A 27,408-nucleotide genomic window follows, 5' to 3' on the forward strand; every position below is an offset into this window, starting at 1 on the left:
CCGCATGGGTCCTCACATACTTCCTCCGTTCAAGCCCTGACGTCCTCGTTAGGCTAAGGGTTCAAATCCATTCAAATCTAATCACAAACACCACGATCGGTCCGTGGTCAACCCCAATGGATCCGTGCTGCAGTGTTCCCTAGTCCAAATAAGTTATGGGCCGGATCCGCTCTAATACCATTTGTAACAACCCAAGATCTCGCCCAAAATGACTAGCAGGAAGGTATTATTTGGGCTCCTTGATCCTGTATAAGTACTCAAGATGTATCTAGCGAATAACCGATGTGGAACTAAATACACACCCGCACGAGTCCTCACATACTCTCCCGTTCAAACCCTAACGTCCTCGTCAGGCTAAGGGTTTAAATCTAATCACAAACACCACGATTGGCCTATAGTTAGCCCCAATGGATCCGTGCGGCAGTGTCCCCTAATCCACATAGGTTATAGGTCGGGTCTGCTCTGATACCATTTGTAACAACCCAGGACCTCACCTAAAATGGCTAACCGGAAGGTACTATTTGGGTTTCTTGATCCTGTATAAAAACCAAGATCTATCCAGAAAATAATTGATGTGGGACTAAACACACGCGTGATACAATTTCTAACAACCCAGGACCTCACCTAAAATCGCTAGCCGGAAGGTATTGTTTGGATTCCTTGATCCTATATAAGTACCCAAGACCTACCCAGCGAATAACCGATGTGGGACTAAACACACGCCCGCACGGGTCCTCACATACTCCCCCCGTTCAAACCCTGACGTCCTCGTCAGGCTAAGAGTTTAAATCAATTCAAATCTAATCACAAACACTACGATCGGTCTGTGGTCAATCCCAATGGATCCGTGCTGTAGTGTTCCATAGTCTACATAAGTTATGGGTCGGATCCGCTCTGATACTATTTGTAACAACCCAGGACCTCGCCCAAAATGGCTAGCTGGAAGGTATTATTTGGGTTCCTTGATCCTGTATAAGTACTCAAGATCTACCCCGCGAATAACCGACGTGGGACTAAACACACGCACGCACAAGTCCTCACATACTTCCTCGTTCAAGCCTTGACGTCCTCGTCAGGCTAAGGATTTAAATCTAATCACAAACACCACGATTGGCCTGTAGTCAGCCCCAATGGATCCGTACTGTAGTGTTCCCTAGTCCACATAGGTTATGGCCGGGTCTGCTCTGATACCATTTGTAACAATCCAGAACCTCACCCAAAATGGCTAGCCAGAAGGTATTATTTGAGTTTCTTGATCCTGTATAAGTATCCAAGATCTACCCAGCGAATAACTGATGTGGGACTAAACACACGCCCGCACGAGTCTTCTCATACTCCCTCCGTTCAAGCCCTGACGTTCTCGTCAGGCTAAGGGTTCAAATCTATTCAAATCTAATCACAAATACCACGATTGGCCCGTGGTCAGCCCCAATGGATCCGTGTTGCAGTATCCTCTAGTCCACATAGGTTATGGGCCGGGTCCGCTTTGATACCATTTCTAACAATGCAAGACCTCACCCAAAATGGCTAGCCGGAAGGTACTATTTGAGTTCCTTGATTCTGTATAAATACCCAAGATCTATCCAGCAAATAACCGATGTGGGACTAAACACACGCCCGCATGGATCCTCGCACTTACATCCATGGGAGAGAATATAGTAGAGATTCCAACTATAATCAAAAGGATGAAATACAAAAATAGAACTGCCTCTTGACAAAACCCTAAGCCTAATCCATTCCATCTCTTATACTTTCCTAAATGGAGACAAATAAGATGTATTTCAAAATTGGCTTGAGTCCATACCATGAGAGTTCTGCTCCCATATCCTTGGAAAAGGTTAGTGGTGGGCTTTAGGCCTGGGCCACCAAGCCCTCCATAATTACCACTACAAACCTCACAAAAGTTCCCCATTGTTTTTTTTCTTCTTTTTTATCCAAATTTTTTGAACTCTATCATGAAGCGAGCCTGATCGTGCAATTTAAGGCATGCTTAACTATGTGCGCTTTCATGTAAGCAGAAAGAGCCCCTCGGTGGACATGTCAATATGGGGGCCAAAAAGCACCATGATTACTTAGTCTTAGGATGTACATCTCCCTGCTATTACAGCAAATGATCATCACTGCTTCACAGCCATCCGAATTCACTTCAAGCTCCATGTGCTCCTCTGATTTCCAGAGTGTTCTTACACAGACTTCTTCTCCCAGATTCCAGAGTCTTCATTGTAACAAAATTCTGTTATTTCCCTCAACTGATCATTGGATCAGAGTGTGTATAAAAGGGCTGTAAGAGACTCTGTTCAATATATGAAAATAGAAGAGGAGAATGAACAGCATGCTGGATATTATAACAATGTATCAGGCACTGTTCATTCTTCCATACAACCTCTAACTCATTTCTTCCTCCATCTCATTCTCTAGCACTTCTTGATGGTATCAGAGCGGGAGGTCCTGACGATTGTCTCCTCCGACTGCTGTTGCCTCTCAACCCCAGCTCACTTCAAATCTCAGTCAAAGACAGAAGAAATCTCAAACGAATTCATGAGATCGATGAGCATGTTCACTAGCTCATGCAGCCTTTCTCTCTAGAAGTGGTTCTTCCTCCACTAGAAGAAGATCAAATGGCGTCTCCTAGATCTGAGCAAGTCACCAGGTCAGCCGAATCATCAGGATCTTTAGATGATCCCTTAACCTCTCCCAGGTTGAAATTTTTGATTTCAAAAATACAGACCCTGGTCTCCACCCAGCTTCAATCTGATAACTATCTAACTTGGAGGTCTCAAGTTACTCGTCTTTTCAAAGTGAGTGGCTTCTTCGGATTCTTAGATGGTACTTCCACCAGCATTCCGTCTTCCATTGAAGATGAGAACAGATGTTATGAACTCTGGTTGCTGACAGACCAGTTCCTAGCCTCTGCCATTAATTCTACAATCTCTCCCTCTATCTTACCATACGTGATCAATCTAGATCACTGTTTTCAGATCTAGACTACCTTAGAATGTCGATTAAATTCGGCTACAAGGAGTCATGTAATGCAACTCAAAAATGAGTTGCACAACATAAAGAAAATGGATCTTCCGATGCAGCAGTTCCTCAATGAAGTTCGGCAAAAAGTTGACGCTATATCAGCTGTTGGATCCACAATTGACACTGAAGATGTCATTCTGTACATCCTTAATGGGCTACCGCCTTCATACGATGCCTTTGCAACATCAATTCGAACTCGGTCAGCCTCCCTCACACTGGATGAGCTCTACGCTCTGCTCTGCAGTGAGGAACTCATCATCCTTTCCAGAGAAAGGCAACACTCCTCCGTAGATTCCTTTGCACTTCCAGCCATTCGAGGAAGAGGTCGAGGTAGATCTTTCTTTAACTCCAGAGGACGTGGCCGAGCAAGGAGTACTTACTCTAGCAACAACTGGAACAGCAAATGAAGTTATCCTGGACCTCGAAAAGACTCTCGAGCTTCAATTGACTGCCAGATCTGTGGCAAAAGAGGGCACACAGCAATTCATTGCTGGTTCAGAATGAATCCGAGCTACAATTCGTCTCCTCCGAGACAGCCAAACCAACAGGCGCTCCTCTCTACACCATCTTCCTCCTCTGTTTTAAGAGACTGGATTGTAGACAGCGGTGCTACCTCACATATCACTTTCGACCCACTGCCATTTTCAGATGCCTCTTCGTATCAGGGATCCGATAGGATCACAGTGGGCAATGGCACCTCCATCCCTGTCATGCAATCAGGGACTGGTATCCTCTGCACCCCAACTCACAATTTTAAACTCTCTGAACTGCTGCATGCTCCAAAAATTTCTCACAATCTGCTATCAGTATACAAGTTAGCTGTTGATAATCACTGCACCCTTCACTTTAACTCTGATGGTTGTGTTATCAAGGACAAAGCAATAGGCCAGATCTTGTTCCAGGGACGCTGCACTGAGGGGCTCTACAGGATACCTTTCTCCTTCGTTCAGCATATCACTCCTACTTCCAGCTCGACCGCATTCGTGTCCACAAAGCTCTCGACCTCACTTTGGCATCTCCGTCTCGGTCATCCAGCTGCCTCCACATTACTGCAAATCATCAAGGACACCTCCATTGCTTCCTCATCAGTTGACACTGCACCTTGTCAATTCTGCAACATGGCCAAGGGACACAAACTTCCCTTCTCCACCAGCAACTCCATCTCCCACCGTCCACTTGACCTCATACACTCTGATGTCTGGGGACCTTCTCCCTTAAATTCCTCCACTGGTCTACGTTACTATGTCTTGTTCATGGATGATTTTTCAAAATTCATCTGGGTGTATCCTTTAGCACAAAAATCAGATGTATTTTCTAAGTTTGTTGAGTTCAAAAATTTAGTTGAAAATCAATTTTCCTCCACTATCAAAGTCTTTCATTCTGATGGTGGTGGGGAATTAGTTAACTCTAAATTCCACCACCTGTTTGCTGCATCTGGCATCGTTCATCAACGATCTTCTCCCTACACCACTGAACAAAACGGGAGTGCAGAACGTAAACATCGCCAGATCCTTGAAATGGTCAGGAGTCTTCTTTTTCATTCTTCTCTTCCCCATAAATTCTTGGTTGAGGCACTCTTGACTGCCGTTTACTTAATCAATCGTCTCCCAACTCCAAATCTGCAACACAAATCTCCTTTTCAGGTTCTGTATCAGCGTTCTCCTGATTACAGCTTCCTTCGAGTCTTTGGTTGCCAATGTTTTCCATGGGTGCGTCCTCAGAACCCATCCAAGTTCTCACCCCGGTTTTTACCTTGTGTCTGCATTGGCTACTCCTCTAACCATAAAGGCTATCGCTGCTATGATCCATCCAATGGCCGGGTCTACATCTCCAGACATGTTCGATTCAACGAGTCGTTCTTCCCTTTTGCTCATTCTGTTCAATCCACCATCTCGTCAGCACCTCTACTTCCCACGCCTCTACTGGTTCCCCCTTCTCAGCTCCCTACTTTGTCTACTTTCTCCAAACCAAGGACCACCAATACCCATTCACCCTCCTTCTCTTCATCTACTTCGTCTTCAACCTCCACCGCACCTCTACCTTCCATCTCACCTACACAACCAGCAAGTACTCCATGTTCCACTGTATCCCCTTCTCCAGTTCGGCATCCCATGGTTACAAGATCGAAGACAGGGTCACTTCGACCAAAGCAAATTTTCTCTCTCATCAGTGTGGATGCAGATGATCAGGAACCAACTTGTTTCTCAGTGGTGAATGCTGATCCTAACTGGCGAGCAGCGATATCCTCTGAATTCAATGCATTGATTGATCAGCAGACATGGACACTAGTTCCTCACTCTTCTGATCAAAATATCCTTGGCTGCCGATGGACTTATAAGATCAAGAGAAATTCTGATGGCTCACTAGCAAGGTACAAGGCTCGTTTAGTTGCTCAGGGATTCAAACAGGAGTATGGCCTGGATTATCATGAAACTTTCAGTCCTGTGGCGAAGTTTCCGACCATCAGGGTACTTGTTCTTCTTGCCTTACACTCGGGCTGGTCTATCAAACAGCTCGACGTGTCAAATGCCTTCCTCCATGGACATCTTGATGAACTTGTTTTAATGGAACAACCAAGAGGCTTCAAGGATCCAGAGAATCCTACCATTTATGGTTTGAAACAGGCACCACGTCAGTGGTTTGCTACCTTTTCCGAGTTTCTTCTCCAGCATCGCTTCCGTTCCAGCTCGGCAGATCCCCCTCTTTTTCTCTTTCAGCAGGACACCACAGTCATCTACATACTCATATATGTCGATGACATCCTCCTGATTGGAAACGACTCTGATGCAATTACTACTCTCCTACATAAGCTTCATTCCAAATTCAAAATGAAGGATTTGGGTCAGTTCTCCTATTTCCTGGGCATTCGCTTCTTCTTCGATGCAGACGGCATTCGACTTAGTTAATCTCAGTATGCTCAGAAGCTGTTACAGCGGGCTGGCATGGAGAATTGTAAATCCATTGCTTCTCCTCTTTCGACCAAGAAGTCTTCTATCAATGATCTCTCTGCCCCGTTTTCAGATGCAGAGTTTTACAGGAGCCTCGCTGGTTCTTTACAATATCTTACAATCACTCGGCCAGATCTTTCCTTTGCTGTGAATTTTGTGTGTCAATTCATGCATCACCCTCTCCAATTGCACTTTCAATACCTTAAACACATCCTCAGATATGTCAAAGGCACAACTGATTACTGCTTACACTATAAAAGTAGTTCCCTTCAACTCACAGCTTACTGTGACTCTGACTGGGCCGGCGATGCACAGGATAGACGGTCCACCTCAGGGTTTTGTGTCTTCCTCGGCTGCAACCTTATATCTTGGTGCGCCAAGAAGCAGCCAACAGTTGCCCGATCTTCGACCGAGGCTGAGTACCGGGCTATGGCAGTTACGACCCAGGAGCTGGTCTGGCTTCGGCGTCTTCTTCAGGAACTCGGTGTTTCCATTGCTGATCCCACTGCCCTCTACTCAGACAGCATTTCAGCTATGGCTCTTGCAGCCAATCCTGTGTTCCACGCTCGAACTAAACACATTGAGGTGGACTATCATTTCATTAGGGAGAAACTGCAGTCCAAAGAGATTAATCTCTCTCACGTCTCTACTCAAGACCAGCCGGCAGATATTTTTACCAAATCTCTTCCCACGGCTCGTCATCGAATGATCTGTTCCAAGCTGAGAGTTGCTTCCCACTCTCAGCTTGAGGGGGGGTCTTAGGATGTACATCTCCCTGCTGTTACAGCAAATGATCATCACTGCTTCATAGCCATCCGAATTCACTTCAAGCTCTATGTGCTCCTCTGATTTCCAGAGTGTTCTTACAACAGACTTCTTCTCCCAGATTCCAGAGTCTTCATTGTAACAAAATTCTGTTATTTCCCTCAACTGATCATTGGATCAGAGTGTGTATAAAAGGGCTGTAAGAGACTCTGTTCAATATATGAAAATAGAAGAGGAGAATGAACAGCATGCTGGATATTATAACAATGTATCAGGCACTGTTCATTCTTCTATACAACCTCTAACTCATTTCTTCCTCCATCTCATTCTCTAGCACTTCTTCACTTAGGGTGTGAGTGCATCCTGAACGCCCCAAAGGTCACTATAAGAAGTATGGTTTTGCCGACTCTTCCCCGCCGACGCTATCAAAAAGCGTCGGCGAATTTCGAGCGGGGGTCGAAACTCGACGACGCTTTTTGATAGCGTCGGGTGAAATTTAGAGACGACGACGCTTTAAAGCGTCGTCTGAGATGACGACGCTTTAAAGCGTCGTCGGAGGCCAAAAGGGCCCAACTCCCCCGATCCCTCCTTCACCCAGCTGCTGCCCCGATCTTAGATACGACGACGCTTTAAAGCGTCGTCGGAGGCCAAAAGGGCCCAACTCCCCCGATCCCTCCTTCACCCAGCCGCTGCCCCGATCTTAGAGACGACGACGCTTTAAAGCATCGTCGGAGGCCAAAAGGGACCCAACTCCCCCGATCCCTCCTCCTTCACCTAGCCGCTCCATCCGCCGAAGTTCTTCTTTTAATCCCACACCAGAGACCCCACCCGTTCTCCCCTTTTCTTTATCTACTGCACCTTTGGGCTTCTCCGTCGATGGCCAGATCCACGGCGTCCTTCCGCGCCCGGAGCGCCGCCGAGCTGCCGTGTCGCCGGTACATCACCCTTGGCGCCAGCTCCAGGACCTTCTTCCGCATCCGCCGCACCTCCGCCGGCGGAATCGCCGCCAGAACGTCGGCGATCCGGAGCCCGTTGAAGACAACCTCCTCCTTCGGAATAAATACCGAGAACTCCTCGAACCGGTCCTTCGGGAGGTGCCACCCGTACTGCGCCCGCGCCCCGATCTCCTCGAAGAACACCGGGATGCAACCGGCCAGGATCCCGTCGAAGGTGGACCGCCGTGTCGGCGTGTCGCCGGGCGGCTGGAGGCAGAAGTTGGACCGGAGCATGGGCCGCATGAACCGGATGGGGTCGTGGGAGCAGGACCCCTCGGAGCAGTCGACCACCTCGCAGATGTCGGTCCGGTTCTCGCACTGGGCCCGGATGCTGCCGCGAATGTTGGGGCCGCCTCCGCCGCCGCCGCCGACGAAGAGCATGAGGTTGGTGCGGCGGGCGCGGCGGGCTCGGGCGAGCCAAGCTTCGAGGCGGGCGAGGGTGCCCGGGTGGAAGGAGGTGGGGTGGGAAAGTCCTGTTTTTTAATTCTTTTTTAATTTTTTTTTTTAAAAATAGGTTGCTAACGCCGACGCTTGCGTTGAGTATTTTCGCGACGCTTTCATTAGCGTCGGAAAAGTCCTGTTTTTGCCGACGCTATCTCTTAACATCGGCAAAAACCGGACCCACGCCCATCTGCCCGACGTCTGACCCACGCTTTGCGGTGCGTGGGCTGGAAATTCGCCGACGCTTAAAAGCGTCGGTAGAGACCAAAAAAACCGTCGGGAGATATCCTTTCTTTTGTAGTGGGTATCACCGAACTGCATCATTTTATTGACCCTTAAAATTTCAGAATTTTAATTTTAGAAGATCATGACATGTACATAAAAAAAGCTCTAGTGGGATATTAAAAGTCCAAGAGATTTAAATGAGAAGTATTACTGAAATATACATTACCATGCATCTCATTCACCACTAGATATCAATATGACAATTTAGGTGTGCCTAGGTTCATAATAAATTGAAAAAATACTGTAGCAATTAGAGAGAACTTCTGCCAACTAATTGGTGCCACTTTCAGTCCATTTATACATTATTTGGTCCATATGAGGCAAAACAACGTTCTTCTAGCACAACGAATAATAATCTATAGATCAAATCCTCTACACTTCCAACACATACACTTCAACATACATTGCACACTTAGAAGTAAGAGATCAAGAAACAACATCGAAACTTTTTTTTATGTTACATCAAATCCTCTACAACCTAAGTTGGAAATTTGGATAAGGTAGCACGTTCTCTCCATCAAGTATAGCCCATATATACTAATATAATTTAGGACTCTTCTAGCAGATTTCTTGCAAGACCTGCATGTGTGTGTGTGTGTGTGTGTGTGTGTGTGTGAGAGAGAGAGAGAGAGAGAGAGAGAGAGATTTTAGATCACATTTACACACCTTTTATTTCTCAAGAAACATATTTTACACACCTTTAATTAATTTTGTGTTGCATAACAGTGTATCTTGGTAATGTTAACTTCCCAACTATTTAAAAAGGAAATGAAAAAAAAATGCGTTAGAGTAGCACTAGCTCTTATTGTCGGTCTTCCATCATTTGCAAGGAAACCATCTAAAGGGTGCAGAGATATCATGCGAGTTCTCATGCAAGCAGAAAAAGCCCATTGGCAGACATATCAACGAGTGGGACAAGGACCACCATGGTTCCCTGGGTTGTGGGTGCAGCCCGAGGGCCCCGAAGGTGTCACCGGACCTCTCAGCACCTCCAGAATGAGCCCACAACCGTTCTCCGCACCCCACTCTCCTTCCAAAGGCCTCGCGGATGCTAAAAGTGGATTCAAGCTTGAGATCACCAGAACGAGAAACAACACTTCTCTAGAGCAAAGACCCATCTCTACAAGAACTAGACTCTGAGTTGCTTGTTTGTGGAATTGATATTGCGGATGTTTGATGGTGGAATAGATAGGGACAAAGGAGGCGAAAGGCATGCAGCTCTTTATATAGCTAGAAACTTTTCCATCTTTTACCAGATGACAAGGTAGCTACAAACTTTTCCATCCCTTACCAGTTGACAAGGTTAGGCTTGCGTAGGTTTGCACATATTCAAAAGTTGGAAGTCCAATCAGCGTTTTTCATCTAATCTACGATGAGGGGCCGTGATTCACAAGGACAATGGAACATCTACGTACGGGGTTATAACTGAAAGCGGGTATTTTGGCTTTCATCGCCGGGACTCTGAAAGATTGCAGCAGCGTGAATTTGAAAAATAGATGGATGCCCGACCGGGCTCGTCTAAAGCGGACTGGTAAAACGTGGACCGATCCGCAGGATTGAACAATTCCAGATTAATTAACCAAGGAGGTCGTGGTCCCGTCAAATGTCTGTTGGAAGATTGCTAATTGCAATTGCATTTGTTTTTGTAGGACTTTTTTTTTTGACTTCTCTCTCTCTCTCTCTCTCTCTCTCTCTCTCTCTCTCTCTCTCTCTCTCTCTCTCTCTCTCTCTCTCTCTCTCTCTCTCTCTATATATATATATATATATATATATATATATATATATATAATTCTCACTTTTCTTAGATAGAAGGTGAGCATTTATGAAGCAAGACGAAAAAGAAAAAGAAAGTCTTCTCTGCAAAACTGGAAGAAAATGAAGAAAGCCACAAGAGCACGCATTATAATGTAGAAAGATCATGTAGTATAAGAGTTGTTAGTTTTTAAGCAAGAGTTACCGTGGCTTGGCTCATCTTAAATGCAAGTCAATTGCATGACATGCCCCATGGGCACTGAAACAAATCTAGCAAGCTTAGGGGTGCAAATGAGTCAAGTCAATCCGGATTATCAGTGACCCCGACTCAGCCTGACTTCTTGTTCGAATCCTAATGTTGGACCCAGACCCAACCTAATAGAACGATCAGGTTGGGTTGGGTTAGATTGGGTCCATGGTTAAAATTTCTAACCCAACGGATCATTCAGGTCACAATGGGTCTAGGTATGAGTCTGGGTCGGGTCCCAACCCAAAAAATTTGGGTCTAGATCGGGACCGGATCTGATCCAAATCAGGATTGGGTCGGATCCCTTTACTTGTTATTCCTTGTACTTAGTTACTTTTGCAATGAATAAGAACTACAAAAAGTAGGTTATGTAGGACCATACGAATGAAAATGCCTAAGCATCAATGATTGATGTCATTACAAACTAACTTAATAATAATAGGCTTAATCTTGTTAGCTACAAGCAAAAAATTTTATTCATGTATACAATATTTTTTTTTTTTACAAGAAAAGAATTGCATATATGTTAATCATTTTTACTCAGCAATGATATCCCCTTAATTTGTTAGAATGCATTTGGTACTATGTTTTCTAAACATACTACTAGAAAAGCATACATGGGTTAAAAAAAATATACAGTTTTGATAATGACACATGACAAAGTTCAAGAGCTGCAAATGACTCATCATGAACCCATCTTCTACTATATAGCAAAATTATACTCTATTTGGCCTTCATTAGTCTAAACTTCCTTCTTAGTAGCTTTATAATTAACCATGCTCTTTGACAAAGTATACTTATATTAAGATAAGATAATTTTAGGATAATTGCTAGACTTTAATCCATTTTAGTCAGTCAACTTGTTTCTTGGAAAGTCTAAGTTTGGTCCGGTTGCTGCTTTGATTTATGAGAATCATCAATTTGAGGTTCAATATATTGCTTTAACATGCTTACACTACACAGATGCACATACACAATAGTAAAACAACACTATAAATAACAAAGTTGTTTCATCAAAATTATGTTCATTCTGTTGCACAAGGAATAAAATGTTGAACATGGAATATAACACACTCACTTCACTCATAATATACTCGCTTCTCTCATCATTTTGTTGCACAAGGAATAAAATATTGATAGAAAGAGAAGAAAGTTTCCAGAATTTGGGAGTCTCTGTTTTAGGTTTTGGTTTCTCTTTATCTTGTGGGGTTCTAGGGTCTTAGAGTGATAGAGAAATCTCTTTCACATTGAGTCAAGGGATGGGAGGCAAAAGCGCACTAGAGTCCAGGAGAGAGGCTGATGGGAGGTAGAAGCGCACTGGAGTCTAGGGAGGCAAGCCGAATGGAGATGTGATAAGTTGAGGATGATTGAGATTGATTATCAATTTGACAGATGATACGAGATCTAGCCGTTATGACAAATTACGTAGTTAGTATTAGTTACCAAAACTATCTAAGCAAAGTAGGGGCTAGATGTGGCTATTACCACCAAGTGGGTAGTTACATTACTATTTGTCTTCGAGTATAAATAACTGAATTATAATTTAAAGGAGGACCCTTCGAGATATTGATAAATATAGTTTATTTTTAATTATCTTTTATTTTATCTTTACTTTTTGTTGCTCATAGTTTACCAATAGAACTCTACTTTTAGGAATAGCAGTAATAGTAGATTACTTTAATTGTAGCCCTCGCTATATCCTGTCCTACCCTCTCCATCTTCTTTCGAATCGGCGATATGATGGTAGCGAAAGTCCTTAAAGATCAAGGCATTTGGATCAACGCTACTTTCATTATCATCCTTTGATCATTCTTAAAATATTTCCAACTAATCCAATGCTGGTGGCACACCCATGCATCTATTTCAAGCCACGAGATTTCTTATAAGCTTTCTGGCATGCCCACCTCTAGGCGAAAAGAAAAACCCTACCAACACTAACTCGCAGCTACGTTATATTCTCATTACTTTTGAATATTCTCTCTCTCTCTCTCTATGTGTGTGTGTGTGTACGTACATGTATGAAGTCAATTATACAACCACTAGATACAGTTTTTCTATGCACATTAAACCAAGATATTTAAATATAAAATATCTAAAACATAAAAAGATGAGTATCCTGAAGAAACCATTTCATACATCAAAGGTTGTTTGGTAAAGGCTAGATAAATCCTGCTAGATTTAAGGGCTGGAGACAATCCAACTAGGCCCTGTCTGTATCAACCTAAGACCCCCAATCCATGTTCATGGGGGACCTATTGTCTCTTTTCTTTTTACTCTAGTGATGTTCATGCCTTTTCCTCTCTCGCATCCTAATATAAGAGGGTCACTAGATGCATTGTGGATCATTCTAGTAACACTGAGTAGGTTTGAACAGGGTTCAAAAGTAAGATCTACCATACCTAGATCCAAATTTTGTATCTAAACTATCATATACCTAACTTGGTTATATGTCATCTAAGTGAGATGATTTTTTTTTTTTCAAATTAGATAATTTTTCAAGATCTATAACATTGCATCCTTCCTTAAAGTGGGCAACCACACAACAATTCAATGCAAATGCCTTCCATTTGGGCCTCCAATAGGCTGATAAAAATGGAAGTTTTCTTTCCAAGAAAAACTTTGGGTAGCAATATCTCATAATCTTGGAAGAATTAGGCAAAGTAGTTGGTAGAAAAATTAATATAGAAGTTGAGATCTATCTTCAAAAGAATTTTAGCTTTTCATAATTACTTTTAATTACTAATGATAGCTATTTTGATAAAATTATAACCTCCTCTAACTAAAAAAGAAATATTATATTGAATAAAAAGCATGGTTATTATATAGAATGATACAGCAAAAATTAACTTTTCGTGCGTGAGTCAGATTCAACAGCTCCATCCCATAAGGTCATAGCACATGCTACATTCACAGCAAGGCTTACATGAGTGTCGAACGCCCAATGCAAATCTAGTTAAACATACATCAAAGAAAACGGTTGTGCTATGAAATCAATTGACACATTCACAACCATTTGTTTTAAAATAGGGGAGTGATCGGATGTAACTATACACAACATGCGCTGCAATAAGTAAGGCACACAAAAGTTTGAAATACTTACATCCATTGGAATTCCCACACTTCCAAAGGTATTCTTCCAAGGATCATACATGTGTCATGATGAGGCAATTCACTTTCCAAAGTGCCACAATCGATTAGAAACCTTTCTAAATTCAATTTTGTATGGCATTAGAATCTTATTAAGGACCTAGAGAGGGTGTCTCCTACAATCACTTCAAATAGCTCCTGCTCCTTCAGACCTTGGTCATACCACTCAGAGTGGTTTGCGTACACCAACCTCAAAATAGGCCGATAAGCACATTCCAGTTGGTCTTGAACCATCTCGGCCATTTAGCCACATTTTGGAAGCTCCTTCTCTTAGTCCATACATGGCAAGTTGAATAGGAAAATCCAGTCCTGGCACTAACTAATAGAGTGGTTTGTTGTACGTCTGAAAGGTATCTTGGTTGTACTATTCTTGCCCCCTTGCAAAGAAATTTGGCACTGTAGGTTACTGAGGTACAGGTGGTGGCATGTACTAGAGAGGTTGCCCCAGCATAGAAGTTGGGTGCTACAAACTACTATGGGGTTGGTGGCAACGCCACCGCGGAGGTTGCCCCCCAGCTCTTAGGAAGGCAGCGGCTATGTTGGATGCTGGATATTTGGGGTCATTCATTCATCCCAATCGGACAACCACACCCTATAGCTATGACCGGCATCGGTGAGACACCACAAAAGTTTCTTTGAATAGCATTGCTAGGATCAGGGTGGTTACACCCATCCCAGACTCAAGTGGCAGCTGTGCAAGGATTGCAGTATCACCAGCTTCATGCTTGGCTTGGTCATCAGCAGCAATCACCCTCGAATTAGTTTCTTAATCATCCTAGTCTTGAGGACTCAAGGTCAAAGCTCGGCAGAAAGTTTCTATAAACGAGGTCTTTCTGAAAGCCTGACACTTCTACTCTATAAGGTTTGAGAGGCCGAAACATGATCGACTATTTTTTGTTTTACCATATAGGAGTGAACTGCACTAGTGTTGAATATTGACCAGTGATAACTAAAACAAATTATTCTATTTCACTTTCGACCTATTTTACTACTGAAGCGGAAGAGGCTTCGTGCTACTCCATGACTAGCCTTAATAACAAGGGCATCTAGTTAGTAAGAGCCTTCAGAAAGTCACACTGACTCTCATCCATATGAAGCTTGACTTGAGCGACCATATTGTAGAAAGCTAGAGAATGAGTGACCTCCACCTCATGGGGATAGCTCTTATGGCCCAGCTCCCTAGTAGGAGTTGAGCCAATTTGACCACCAAAGATATTGACACTTTACGGGGCTAAAGGAGGTAATCCGAATGGCCCTGCTTGAGACTACATTGGCTCCTTGGCATGGTATGATGTACTGCTTGGGATTCTATTAGCTAAAACATCAATTTTTCATTGTAGTGGCATGATGATAGCTACACAACTGCCCTATTGAGAATGCTAAAAAGAACTTGCTTGGACTAGTTCTAGGGGCTAGTGTGAGATGCGCAAGCATCCCACCGGCACTGAATTGGCTGAAAATGTGATGGAAGGATCAAAAAGAAGCTGATGTCAGTAGCATGGGTTTAGGTGCTTTGATCTTCAAGGACTTTTCTTACCGTCACACCATCGGTTCGAAAGAAGATAGATGGATTAGAATAGCACCACCACAACAAAATTTGTCATTCCCAACGCTTTTTAAATCCTTTACCAATGCTTATAAGCGTCGGTAATTTTGGCGCCGATGTTTTTTAAAGCGTCACAAAAGCATCGGCTATGTGGGAGTGAAACTTTTTGCTGCCGACGCTTTGGACAATAATGAGAACTTTACCGACGCTTTAAAGCGTCGGCAATGCTTATTAAGCATCGTTAGAGTTAATTTTTTTTTAAAAAATAAAAAGTATAATAATTTTTCTAGAGGCCAAAAAAAAACTGTATCCAACGTAGAGAGAGATTAACGGACATTGTAACCTCTGCCAAAAATCTTCATTACTGGTTCCTTTTGAGTTTTCTTCTTCCAATAGAACAAGGTAGGTAAAAAAAGAATAAAATTACAAAATAACTAACACAAGAAGAACAAATACCCAATTTATTCATGTTTCTTTTATAAATTACAATAGAATGTGTTAGAGCGGGAAAGTGACTGCGTCCCAGCTCAAGGTATTGTCCACTTTGGGCCCGTCGCACATTGCCCTCGGGGGGTCCGCATAGGTACTGCTCCCCGAGCACGTCACACGCGCTTCCCTCACGGTTTTGTCCCGCAAAAGGCGCCTTGCGAGAAAAAGGGTGGCCCCTCCTTATAAGGCATAATCCTTTCCGTTACTCTTCCGATGTGGGACTAAAGTCCCGGGTCCCCCATCCATCCTCCAACACTACCCCCCAGCAGGAAGGATTCGTACGGAAAAGTTTCGGCGGGGCCCTCTTTCTAGTGCTATCTGTTAGAGCAGAAAAATGACTGCGTCCCAACGCAAGGTATTGTCCGCTTTGGACGTGTCTCGCGCTGCCCTTGAGGGGTCCGCATAGGTACTGCTCCCCGGGCACATCACGCGCGCTACCCTCATGATTTTGTCCCACAAAAGGCACCTTGTGAGGGAAGTGGTGGCCCCTCCTTATAAGGCACAATCCTTTTCCCTACTCTTCCGATGTGGGACTAAAGTCCCGGGTCTCCCATCCGCCCCCCAACAGAATGCATTACAACATATGCCCAATTTTTATGATCTTTCTTTTACAATAGGAATAATACATGAACAATATTTATAAATAAGAAATTAAAAATTACAGTAGAAATAATACAGGAAGCATCCTTCCACTACAGTCCTCTTCTTAGTCTTCATCTTCTTTGCACAAACATGGTACAGTTCTTTCTAGAGAGGAATGCTTAATTACCTGAATATGTTAATGTTTTGAAGGTAAAAAAAATTTCCAATCAAATACCAATAATATCAATAAATCGTAAACTCTATTGAGATAAAACTAATGCATGTACTAATAGAAAAAAATTACTGAAAAAATAGAGAAAAGATCTCTACCAGCACCCAGATGTGGCTCCCGGCCAGCCCTCGGAGCATGATCGGGTCGGCATCGAAGAGCTTCACCTTAGAGATCCACCACAATGGAGGGCTGGAGCTGGTGGGACGGAGAGGAACAATGATCTGGTCGAAGAGCTTCACCTTAGAGATCCTGGGGGAAAATAGAGAGAGTGGAAGAAAGATCCAGCGGGAGAAACATAGAGAGCAGTGACCGACCGGATCCTGAGATCTACTCCAGATCCATGGTCTCCACTCTGGTCCTGGTCACCATCTTTGTCTTCGATCTCATCGCCTTTGGCCTCGCCGTTTGGTATTTTCTGAACAGAGCCTGGAGACTTTATTTTATCAGTCCAAGTCAACCATATATTCTTCTAATTGATAATATTGATCCCCAATATAAATTGATCTAATTGTACTTCACGCTCCAAATGATTGATGGTTCACTCAATCTCAATACAATATTTCTTGGGCGAAACAGAGAATATCTCAATCGGGGGAGAGAACGGGTAAATCCCATATGACCCAATATGTCTAACAAGTCGCACTATACGTCAACGCCGCCAAACAACGGTCGCTCCCTCCGCCCTACGTACGCCTTCCTCTCCCTCTCTTTCTCTCCTCTTCATGAACTGAGCCAACATAGGTCAAAGGCATGGGAGAGGCTAGGGATTTATTGGGTTGGGGTGGGGAGACTTTGGGAGAAGGTTCTGGAAGGGGCCTTCGACGACCTTTCTAAAGCGTTATCCTAGCTTAGCCTAGATAGGAGGTGTCCGACGACGCTTTCTAAAGCGTTGTGCGGCCTTCGACGACGCTTTTACCAAGCATCATCTTGCGCCGCTTAGTTTTTGACGATGCTTTTAAAAAGCGTCGTATTAGCTAGACCAGTTTTAGCCTTCGACAATGCTTATAAGCGTCGTCTAATACGGATTTCTCACTATGCCACTGAAAAGCGTCGATGGAACCCATTATTTTCCAACACTTTCAAAAAGCGTCGGCATTCTTTATCGCTTTGCCAACGCTTCTATCTAGCATCGGCAATATAGAGTCGACAATAATAGTTTTTCCTGTAGTGTATGCAACTGAAACTACAATTAAAGCAATTTACTACTACTATTCCTATGATAGATTAAAGTCCTACTGGTAAACTAAGAGCAAGAAAATTAAAGATAAAGTAAAAGGTAAATTAAAGATAAGTTGATTTTATATTGATGGATCCAAAGATTTTTATATTCAGAGTACATCCACTTATTTATACTAGAAGACAGTCCAAACATAACAACCTATTCTTAGCAACAATTCATATCTGGCCTCCACTTCTAGCAATTTTAATACTAAGGCTAGTTATCCTACCACTACCCACGTTCATTAGAGCAGCTAAATCCCGTGCCATCTGTTAAACCAACAGTCATGGTCAATTAGTCTCAACGTCTCATAAGTCTTCATTCAACCTACCCTATAATCAGTCATCTTGGCTATCTCTTTTTATTTGGCCTATAAAACAATCATCCAAACTTTGAGGCATCTTCAAACTAGTTTGGTCAGCTCTCCAATACTACACTTATTCACTTTGGTCTATATCACGCATTCTCTTTTCCAATCCTTTTGGCAATTGCTCAAGCTCTAGTCTTAGCTTAAGGCTTGGAGTCTCTTTTATGATGGTCCCTAGATGTCAAGATGTGGTGTAACAACAGCTTAGACAACTTTTCCATCAATTAACTGATAGTGCAGATTCAAAGCATAGGGTTTACTATAATGTTCTTGAAGACCCTATGGTCTATGTACTATTCCAAACTCTACTCAACCTTTTTCCTTCTTTCTGTATCACCATTGTCCTTATAGTCACAAGGCTATGAGAAGAGCCAAAGATCGAAAAAAACAAAAATATTGATCACATTGTCGGATTGGATCAATATTCTTTCCTCCCTAATATTCGAACTAATGTCATTAAAAGAAAGAGCTGACCTGCCGAACTCTATGGATGCATCAGCCTAAGTGGTGGCAACAGGCATGTTGCTGAGATCCGCAATCCAAGCTAGATGGTATTCCCTGGCCTTCAAGTTATAAAAGCACTTTTTCTTAGACAAATTTGAGCCCACAACATTATTATTCCTTAAATATCTCTCTTTCTTAACTACCATACAGGCATCATATATATATATACACACACACACACATACACATATATACATATGTATTATATATATGTAGAGAGAGAACTAGATTTGGCTGCACTGAAGTGGATCTCCACTTAGATGTGGTCAGGTCTAGTTCGAATGATGGAAGTCTCATATCAATAATCTAAGTAGTTAGATGTGATCCATTACATTTAAACTACTTACACACAAAAATTCTGTAATTTGAAAACCCTCACTACAAGATTATTGGGAATTAGCGACGCGATTTTTGGCTTTTAGCGACGCTTTTAAGCGTCGCTAAAAACCGTCCCGACGCTTTTCTAAGCGTCGGTAAAGCGTCGCCTATGCTACAGTGGAGAAAATTTTTTCCGACGCTTGGAAGAGCGTCGAAAATTAGCGACGCTTTACCGACGCTTTTTTGCGTCGGTAAATTAAAACATAGCGACGCTTTAAAGCGTCGCAAATGGCAATTTAACGACGCTTTACAGCATCGGTAAATGTTGGATTTACCGACGCTTTAAAGCGTCGTTAAATTGCAATTTGCGACGCTTTAAAGCGTCGCTAATTACTTTCTGTTGGATTTTACCGACGCTTTAAAGCGTCGCTAATTGGTTTCTCGTCGGAATTTTAACGACGTTTTAAAGCGTCGTTAGCATATTATTTTTTTAAAAAAAAAATTTAAAAAAATTTTAAACCCTGTTTACAAAATCAAAGCCACACACACTAAGCAAGATATACACAAAATCAAACATATATATCTAAACATTCATATTGTCAAATTACATTCATACTATCAATTTACGTTTACAATGTAATTCAAAAAGCATAACAAAATACATATAAAACTCCAAAATAAATGCTTCAGGGGTCGCTGGCATCACCATCTCTAAGTGCAGATAAAGTATCAGGAACCTGTAATAAAAAAACTTAAGAAGTTAAGAATACGAAAATTATTAAGCTTTTTAAGAAAAATATGATACTTATGCAAAATGTTCAAATGTGTTGTAGTAATTTACCTGAGGAGGGACAAACTGATGCAACAAAGATGTAATCTGATTAATCTGAGCCCTCAAAGACTGCATCTCTGTCTGGTGGCTCTGCTTCAACTCTTTTATCTCTGCCTTCAGATCATTAACCTCTGCAGTGCTACTACTCTGTCTAGCATCTTGAGTATATCTACCCACTGCAGACAACTGAGTGGGGGTAACTCCAATGCCATAACCCCTCACTCGACCATAACGCTCCGAGCCCATCAATTCGGTAAACACCTGAGCTTCGACACCTCTGTTGTTGCCGATTGAAGATTACTCTCCGATACGCTCTGAAATAAGGGATGTAGCTCTGTCCTACATCTCTCAAAAACAATCAAATTAATAAATACATACAACTATATCTCTCGACTTCTCTCGGACAAAGCTGCCATCTCGGTGGGTGTGAGTCATCTTATAGAACTCCACCTCACCAGGTTTCCTCCCATGGTCTTCCATCTACAACAAAAAGTATATTAGAAGTGCTACATATCATGATACATGCTATATGATACAAGAGTTTCAAAAAGTTTCAAAAAAACTTACGAATTCAGCTCTGAGCCTCGCATAACTCTTCGAGCCTAAAGTGTGAGGAATTGTCTGAGATGCTCGTGCGGCTCGACCAATGTCAGAATATGTCTACCACGAAAAAAGTAAACATTGTAATATATTAAATGTATTAAACATTATATAAGGTATTGAGAGAGAATACACAACCTGTCCTCTCTCGAAAAACCAATAGTGAACAAGCTCCCTCCACTGATGATTGTATACATCAGGAGGACAAACACGAGCAAGCTCCTCCTCTGTCATACCCTCGCGCTTCCAGTCGGCCTTCAACTTCGACTTATATTCTTTCCATTTGCGGTTGAGGGACTTTAGCACCCAATTATGGCTCTCTGGAGGGAGCACAAACTTTTTCTACACCAAAATAAAGAATGTTATAATAATATTAAATCAAAAAATTAAAATTATAATAGTAAGCAAATTAACATATAGTAGCTATCAAATTAACAATATTAAATTCATTTCTTTACCTGTACAAATTTAAGAAGCTCAACTTTATAAGAAGGAAGCATATCATTCCACTTATGATAGTTAAGCGGACACAACTGACCCCTACGCGCAACTGATCCTAAGAAACTTGATAAAAGGCTTCCAGCCCTCTTGATGGGCTGCCCTAGTTCGTTGCATTCGACGACTATCTTCTCATCCTCACGAAGCTGCCACACATCCCGTGCTCGAGAGGAACCCCGTGTCAACCTCACTCTCCCTTGTTCATCTATAAAAAATAATAAATTAAAACATTGGAGGCAAATTAATTAAAATAATTAGATTGTAAATGAACTTAATATATGCACTTTAAATCAACTTACCCTGGATATGCAAGTCATCCATAACCTCCTGGCCTGGATGTTGCTGAGACTGGAACTCATGCTGAGACTCGGACTCGTGCTGCTGGGGCTGCTGGGATCGCATGGACTGAGCAGAAGAAGATCCCACCTGAGACTGCTGGAACTCCACATCTCTGAATCGTTTTTCTCGTTGCATTTTGTTACCTAAGCAAGTACTTAAGCAATTGAAATCTGTTTAAAAATGCATTAATATGTGCATATAAATGTGCATACTACAAAGAAATTAGTTCAAAGAAGCCATCATGCTCTTTATGTACAGCATCACTGCAAGAAACAAAAACCTTCTTTTTGTTGTCTCTGAGTTGTTAGAAACAAGATAAACACTAAACCTGATATTCTATAAAACAAGTCTATGAAGAAGAAGGGGAACCCATCTTACCTGCCTCAAGAAGGAAAAATTTATACGGCAGGCTTCCAAGGAGAATTTTCTCAAGCAACTGATGCCTCTATTTCTTGATTTTCCTGGTGATTGATTCCCTGAAGCAAATCCATTCAATCCACAGACTGAAAGAGATAAAGAGGCACAAACAAAAATATATAAGAGCTTAGGCTCTTAAGTTCATGTTAGTTCCAAATCAGTTTGTTCATCATAAAAACCAGCAACTATATCGAAAGAGGAAGAGATTCTACATCATAACCACAAGGAAATACCGCAAATCTTAATTTTAAAGCATGACCACTTTCCATTTACAATGTAAACAATGACCTGCATCAAATAATATATTCATCCTTCGGCGAGTTAATGCCTGCTGCTTCCTTTCTTTGCCCTGTTTGCTTAACTTTATTTCTCTTCTTCACATTGCTATTTGAGTTACACTACAATTTCAAATGTGTTGCATGCTTGGCACTGGATATACAAAGCATTCAGATTAAACATAGTGTGCATACAGAATTTTGGTATTGCTCTGCATCCTCTGTCAAGATGTTCTATGTGTACTTCACCCAATCGATCTCGCAGGAAGTCCAGGGTTACCTTATCATTTTCAAGGTCAAGCCGCAGCTTGCAACAAGTACAATAGATGAGATGCACAAAAATCTTCAGAGGGCATGTCAAATTTAATCTTCAACAACAAGTAGACCGTTTTCATTCTTCTGTTCTTGCCACTAACTACGGCCAGATGATGCATAAAAATTCCTTCAAAATGACTTGCACAAAGCAGGAATCAATATCATTTAAATAATAATTAAATACTAAATGAATTAGTAATAAAAATACATTATTCAATGTATACATCGTAAATTTTTCTTACCATTACGAAACTATACTCTTTCATTGTCCATCAGTCGGCATAATATTAAAAGGCATACACTGAAGTCTCATTATCCTCCTCTTCCAACCCTTTTCCTATATCATACAAGTCCCTAGGTTTAGTCTTAATGACAACAGACCAATCTTTATCTTTTGAGTCTTGTACAAAAAACACTTGTCGAGCTTGAGATGAAAAAATGAATGGGTCATCTTTCAATAGCACACCGGTATGTATCAACTTTGAAAAATTTACAAGTGTGAAACCATTTATGTCTTGTCTCAAACCTCTAGATGAGTTTATATCCACCCAATCACATCGAAATAGTACTACCTTAAAGTTTCCATAATAATCCAGCTCATAAATATCCTTCAGTGCACCGTAATAAGTTTTTCCCTCCACATCAACCATAACCCCACTATTTTGGATTTTTCTAAATTTCTCACGTTCTTTGGTATGAAATTTGAAACCATTTATAATTAACTCATCATATCTATTGATAATATTATTCGGACCTCAAGCAATGACTATTAATTCATCGGAACAATTTTCCTCCATCATCGTGGGCACCTAAAAAATTATAGAAGCAATGATTAATTATTCAATGACAATGTCTTAAAAAATTGTGAAAATACCTAATGTATTAAATGTCTAACCTGTTTGAATAGCCATTCAGGAAATAACTCAACCAACCATCTTTGCTCAATCCTTGGGGTAGGACGAATGTTATTGTTGATGCTTCGCTGAGTTACTAAAAATTCTCTGCACGATCAGAAACTCTTTAGCTAAGCATTTATATCTGATATGACAGATAAGAAGATTACAATCATACTAACCTGCGATACTCGGATATTATATCGCTATGAAGTAACACATAGCGATGTGCTTGTGCTAATGATTTTTGGTCAAGAACAATACTTTTAACTGTCCCCAAAACTCTTTCCGCAGATGAGAACTTGTAAATTTCTGCATTCTCTACAATATCAAAATTCCTTGGTGGTCGATTGAGAGCAGTTTCAACACCTTCGAGATATCTCGAGCAAAATGTCAAACACTCCTTAGCAATATATCCTTCAACAATCGAGCCCTCGGGATAGGCTCGATTGCGTACATAATCCTTTAAGCGCATAAGAAACCTTCAACAAGAAATTTTTAAGATCAATATCAACACCGATATGATTTATAAATATAGACATTAGAGTTTAGCAAAATCACCTCTCAATAGGATACATCCATCGGTATTGAACCGGTCCACCAAGTTTAGCTTCCGCCGCTAAGTGAATGAGTAGATGAACCATAATAGTAAAAAATCCAGGAGGAAAGATCTTTTCCATATGGCATAATGTAAGGGCAACATTAGACTCCAATTGATCAAGCACCCTAGGATCAAGAACTTTTGAACACAATGCTTTAAAAAATGATGACAACTGAGAAACAATTACAAGAACTTGTTTCGGCGTTGACGATCTTAAAGCCAATGAAAGTATATCTTGCATCAAAATGTGACAATCGTGACTTTTAAGATTTGAAAGTCTTCGCTCTTTAAGATTTACGCACCGTGAAATATTCGATGCATACCCGTTAGGAACCTTCATATTTTTCAGAACCATTAGAAAAAGATCCTTATTTTGAGTAGACATTGTGTAACATGCAGGAGGTATAAAAAATTTATCATTAGCAAGCTCTTTCGGATGAAGCTCTTGTCGTATACCCATAGCTTTCAAATCAAGACGCGCTTTCAAGTTGTCTTTGGTCTTTCCATCAAGATTTAACAATGTTCCAATCAAGTTATCACAAACATTCTTTTCTATGTGCATGACATCAAGATTATGTCGAAGAAGATTATACTCTCAATAAAGTAAATCAAAAAAAATACTCCTTTTTTCCATAACTGTTTCTGTGGAGAAGCAACTAATGTGTCATCGTCATTTTTCTGTCCATATACATTGTCCTCATTCTCAAAAAAGTTAGCATCCTCTAAAATCTCTGATATTAACCCTTCATTTAATGAGCTACCAACATCCTCCCTTCCCCTCTTCTTTAAACATTTGGAGACCTTACCAGGTATGTAATTTGTGCCATGCATTTGTCTAAGAACTTCGGTACCAGTTGGTGGAATAGGGGCAGAACGCAACTCTGTGGTACTATCAAACAGATCATTCTGAAATCGAAATGGATGGTTTGGTTCTAACCATCGACGATGGCCCATATAACAAAACTTTCCTCCATATTTTAACCAATATGAATGGGTTGAATCTCCACAAGAAGGACATGCAATACGCCCCTTAGTGCTCCAACCGGATAAATTAGTATATGCAGGAAAATCATTAATAGTCCATATAAGAGCTGCACGCAATTTGAATGTTTGACCAGTAAAAGCATCAAATGCATCAATACCCTCCCATAACTGTTTCAATTCCTCTATTAAAGGCTGCAAAAAAACATCAATATCATTACCTGGGCCCTTATCACCTGGAATAACCATTGATAAAATGAGTGAAGACTGTTTCATACACATCCATGGTGGTAAATTATATGGAACCAAAACAACCGGCCAAGTGCTGTATGTAGAACTCATAGTTCGAAAGGGATTAAACCCATCAGTAGCCAAACCCAGTCTAACACTGCGAACATCAGAAGCAAATTCGTGATGCCTATCATCAAATGCTTTCCATGCTAAACTATCTGCTGGGTGTCGTAACATTCCATCTTTTGTACGGCCTTGATCATGCCATCTCATAGAGGAAGCCGTCTTCGTGATGCATACATTCTTTTCAATCTAGGTATGAGAGAAAAATATCTCAACACTTTAGCCGGTCTTTTCTTAGTCTGTGCAGCATCCACTTCATTCAAAAAATCATGCTCATCTTTAGATTTCTCCCATCGTGAAGATCCACATATTTGGCACGACTCTTCGTTAATATTTCCACCACGGAATAAAATACAGTCATTCGGACAACTGTGTATCTTCTCGTATCCAAGATCCAATTCTTTTACTAATTTTTTGGCTTCATAAGAAGATGATGGCAAAGTAACGCCTTCCGGAAATGCATCATTTAATAATTGGAGAAGCATAGTAAAAGACTTGCTAGACCACCCATTCAAATACTTCAAATGGAATAAATGCACAAGAAAAGAAATCTTTATAAAATTCTTACAATCCGGATATAGTTCTTCATCACAAGATTTCAGCAAGTTATGATACCGAGCTGTGTCATCATCAGAGTGTATATGTTCTTCAACATGCATAAAATCTATTGCTGTACGCTCATCACCTATTTCAGTTGCTTCTTGTCCTCCACTAATATCTGTTAAATTTCTAATACTATGTCCAAGAGCATCTCTGAGTAAGCCCCTTATATCATCTTCTCCTACAGAATTTTTTTCTGTATTACTGGATGCAAAACTAGAGGTGTCTTCTATATACGAGGGTTGGTTACATGGAGATGACAATATCAACTCTCCATGAAATACCCATTCAGTATAACCTCTTGTAAAACCATTCCACACTAAATGTTATTCAACAGTTTTTGGAGCAAGAGAAGAAGCATTTACACATTTTCGACATGGACATAAAATCTTTCCATTCATATTAGATTTCTGAAAAGCAAATTTAATGAAATTCTGAACTCAATTCAAATATTCGTCACTGTATCTCGGCTTATTCATCCAACTTTTGTCCATTCTAAGAAAAAACAAGGTAAATGATACAGTCAAAAATATACATGCGTACACTGACTCAAGCAAAATTAAGTTAAACAAATAGCACTTAATCAATTAATTCAATGATTGCATAGCCTACATTAACTGACATGGTCTGGAGATTAAAAAAGGGACAGAGGAAAACGAGTTCTCAAGTACCTGATAAGAGAGCAAGTCTTCCTTTGATAACTTTCCCAAATTTAAACAGTCAGAAGAAATACATGTCCTGTCAAGTTTAAAATAGATTATCGAAAAAATTATGATTCCTCTAAACAGTCAGAAGAAAGAAAGAACTTGAATGTGGAAGAGGAGAGAGAGAGTTGCTATCACATATAGTAAGATGGATAGACACATACAATGACAGAGGACAATGACGCATTTATATCAATAGCCAACAAACTTTTTGCATATCGCCAAGAATCAGATTGGGGAAACATTCTGCAAAAGGAATTTTTCAACACTAGTATTGTCGAATATTTATCATGGCATCCATCAAGGTCTTCATTTGTTTCTATCTTTTTTCCTGAGACCTTCCGACATTATTCAAGTCTATACTTGCCACCATGATATATAGGCATGCCATCATAATTGTCAAACAGGTAACACCACACCTCATGTTCTTCTCAAGCATCTCCTTGACTAACCCAGTGTACTCTAACACCAATTTTCCAACATAAACACATCATAAATTCCTCATTTGCAAAAAAAATGAAAGGGAAAGAAAATGAAAGAGGTGCAAACTATTCATCTCTGTTTTGCTAATTTCATATGCAGGAATTTTAAAAATACCCAACATTTTTAGCCTGAGACATTGACTAGTGAAAATTTTGTCAAGGCTCACAAGAGTGTTGTGTCATAAGATAACATATTGTCCACCTAATGTGACCCCTTCTGTGTTATCAGACATCTCATTAGTAATTCTTTCTCATCTAGTCTACTAAATCCAATGGTACAAGTAATTGATTCAAGAATCTTGGTCAATATAGTCTTAGTTGTATCACACTCATTATACTTGGTGCAAATCCAACCAACTTAAGACATCCTCAAAGCCTTCCCAATGCAGATCCAGTTAAAAAAATGACTCTGCTCCAATTTCACAGTTATAAATACATTCGCAAGACACAACGGAACTAGATCCTAAATATAAGCAGTCAGTTTATATTGAAAATCTGGATTTTGGTGGTTTGGATCGGCTAGAATCTTGCCCTACCTAGTTGAATGCACATCTTCAGGAATATAGATATATTACACTAATATGACTGTTCTCCATAATATTCACAAAGGAAATAAAAAGGATGCCTTGGAAGTAAAAGTTACAATCCATCTAGTC

General features: G+C 41.0%; 2 protein-coding genes and 1 pseudogene across 2 annotated transcripts; all 3 read right to left on the minus strand.

Annotated features, from left to right (window-relative positions):
* Positions 1 to 7,582: 7,582 nt before the first annotated feature.
* Positions 7,583 to 9,576, minus strand: LOC148703385 (putative xyloglucan galactosyltransferase GT19 pseudogene; annotated as a pseudogene).
* Positions 9,577 to 19,717: 10,141 nt separating this feature from the next.
* Positions 19,718 to 26,280, minus strand: LOC120107525 (uncharacterized). Its single transcript, XM_089930683.1, has 6 exons — positions 26,238 to 26,280; positions 21,091 to 21,606; positions 20,752 to 20,996; positions 20,261 to 20,635; positions 20,072 to 20,173; positions 19,718 to 20,032 (listed from the first exon to the last, which is right to left on the minus strand). Exons 2-4 carry the CDS (start codon positions 21,263 to 21,265, stop codon positions 20,354 to 20,356), a joined length of 702 nt encoding a protein of 233 aa, XP_089786809.1. The 5' UTR covers positions 21,266 to 21,606; positions 26,238 to 26,280; the 3' UTR covers positions 19,718 to 20,032; positions 20,072 to 20,173; positions 20,261 to 20,353.
* On the minus strand, positions 23,286 to 25,080 carry LOC148714962 (uncharacterized). Its single transcript, XM_089923505.1, has 2 exons — positions 24,322 to 25,080; positions 23,286 to 24,223 (listed from the first exon to the last, which is right to left on the minus strand). The coding sequence occupies exons 1-2, from the start codon at positions 25,078 to 25,080 to the stop codon at positions 23,588 to 23,590; spliced, it is 1,395 nt and encodes a 464-aa protein (XP_089779631.1). The 3' UTR covers positions 23,286 to 23,587.
* Positions 26,281 to 27,408: the final 1,128 nt, after the last annotated feature.

Source organism: Phoenix dactylifera, chromosome 5 (assembly GCF_051530095.1).
Source record: "Phoenix dactylifera cultivar Ajwa chromosome 5, Ajwa_hap1_PhDact_Kaust_v1.1, whole genome shotgun sequence".
In the NCBI taxonomy this organism is placed as follows: domain Eukaryota; kingdom Viridiplantae; phylum Streptophyta; class Magnoliopsida; order Arecales; family Arecaceae; genus Phoenix; species Phoenix dactylifera.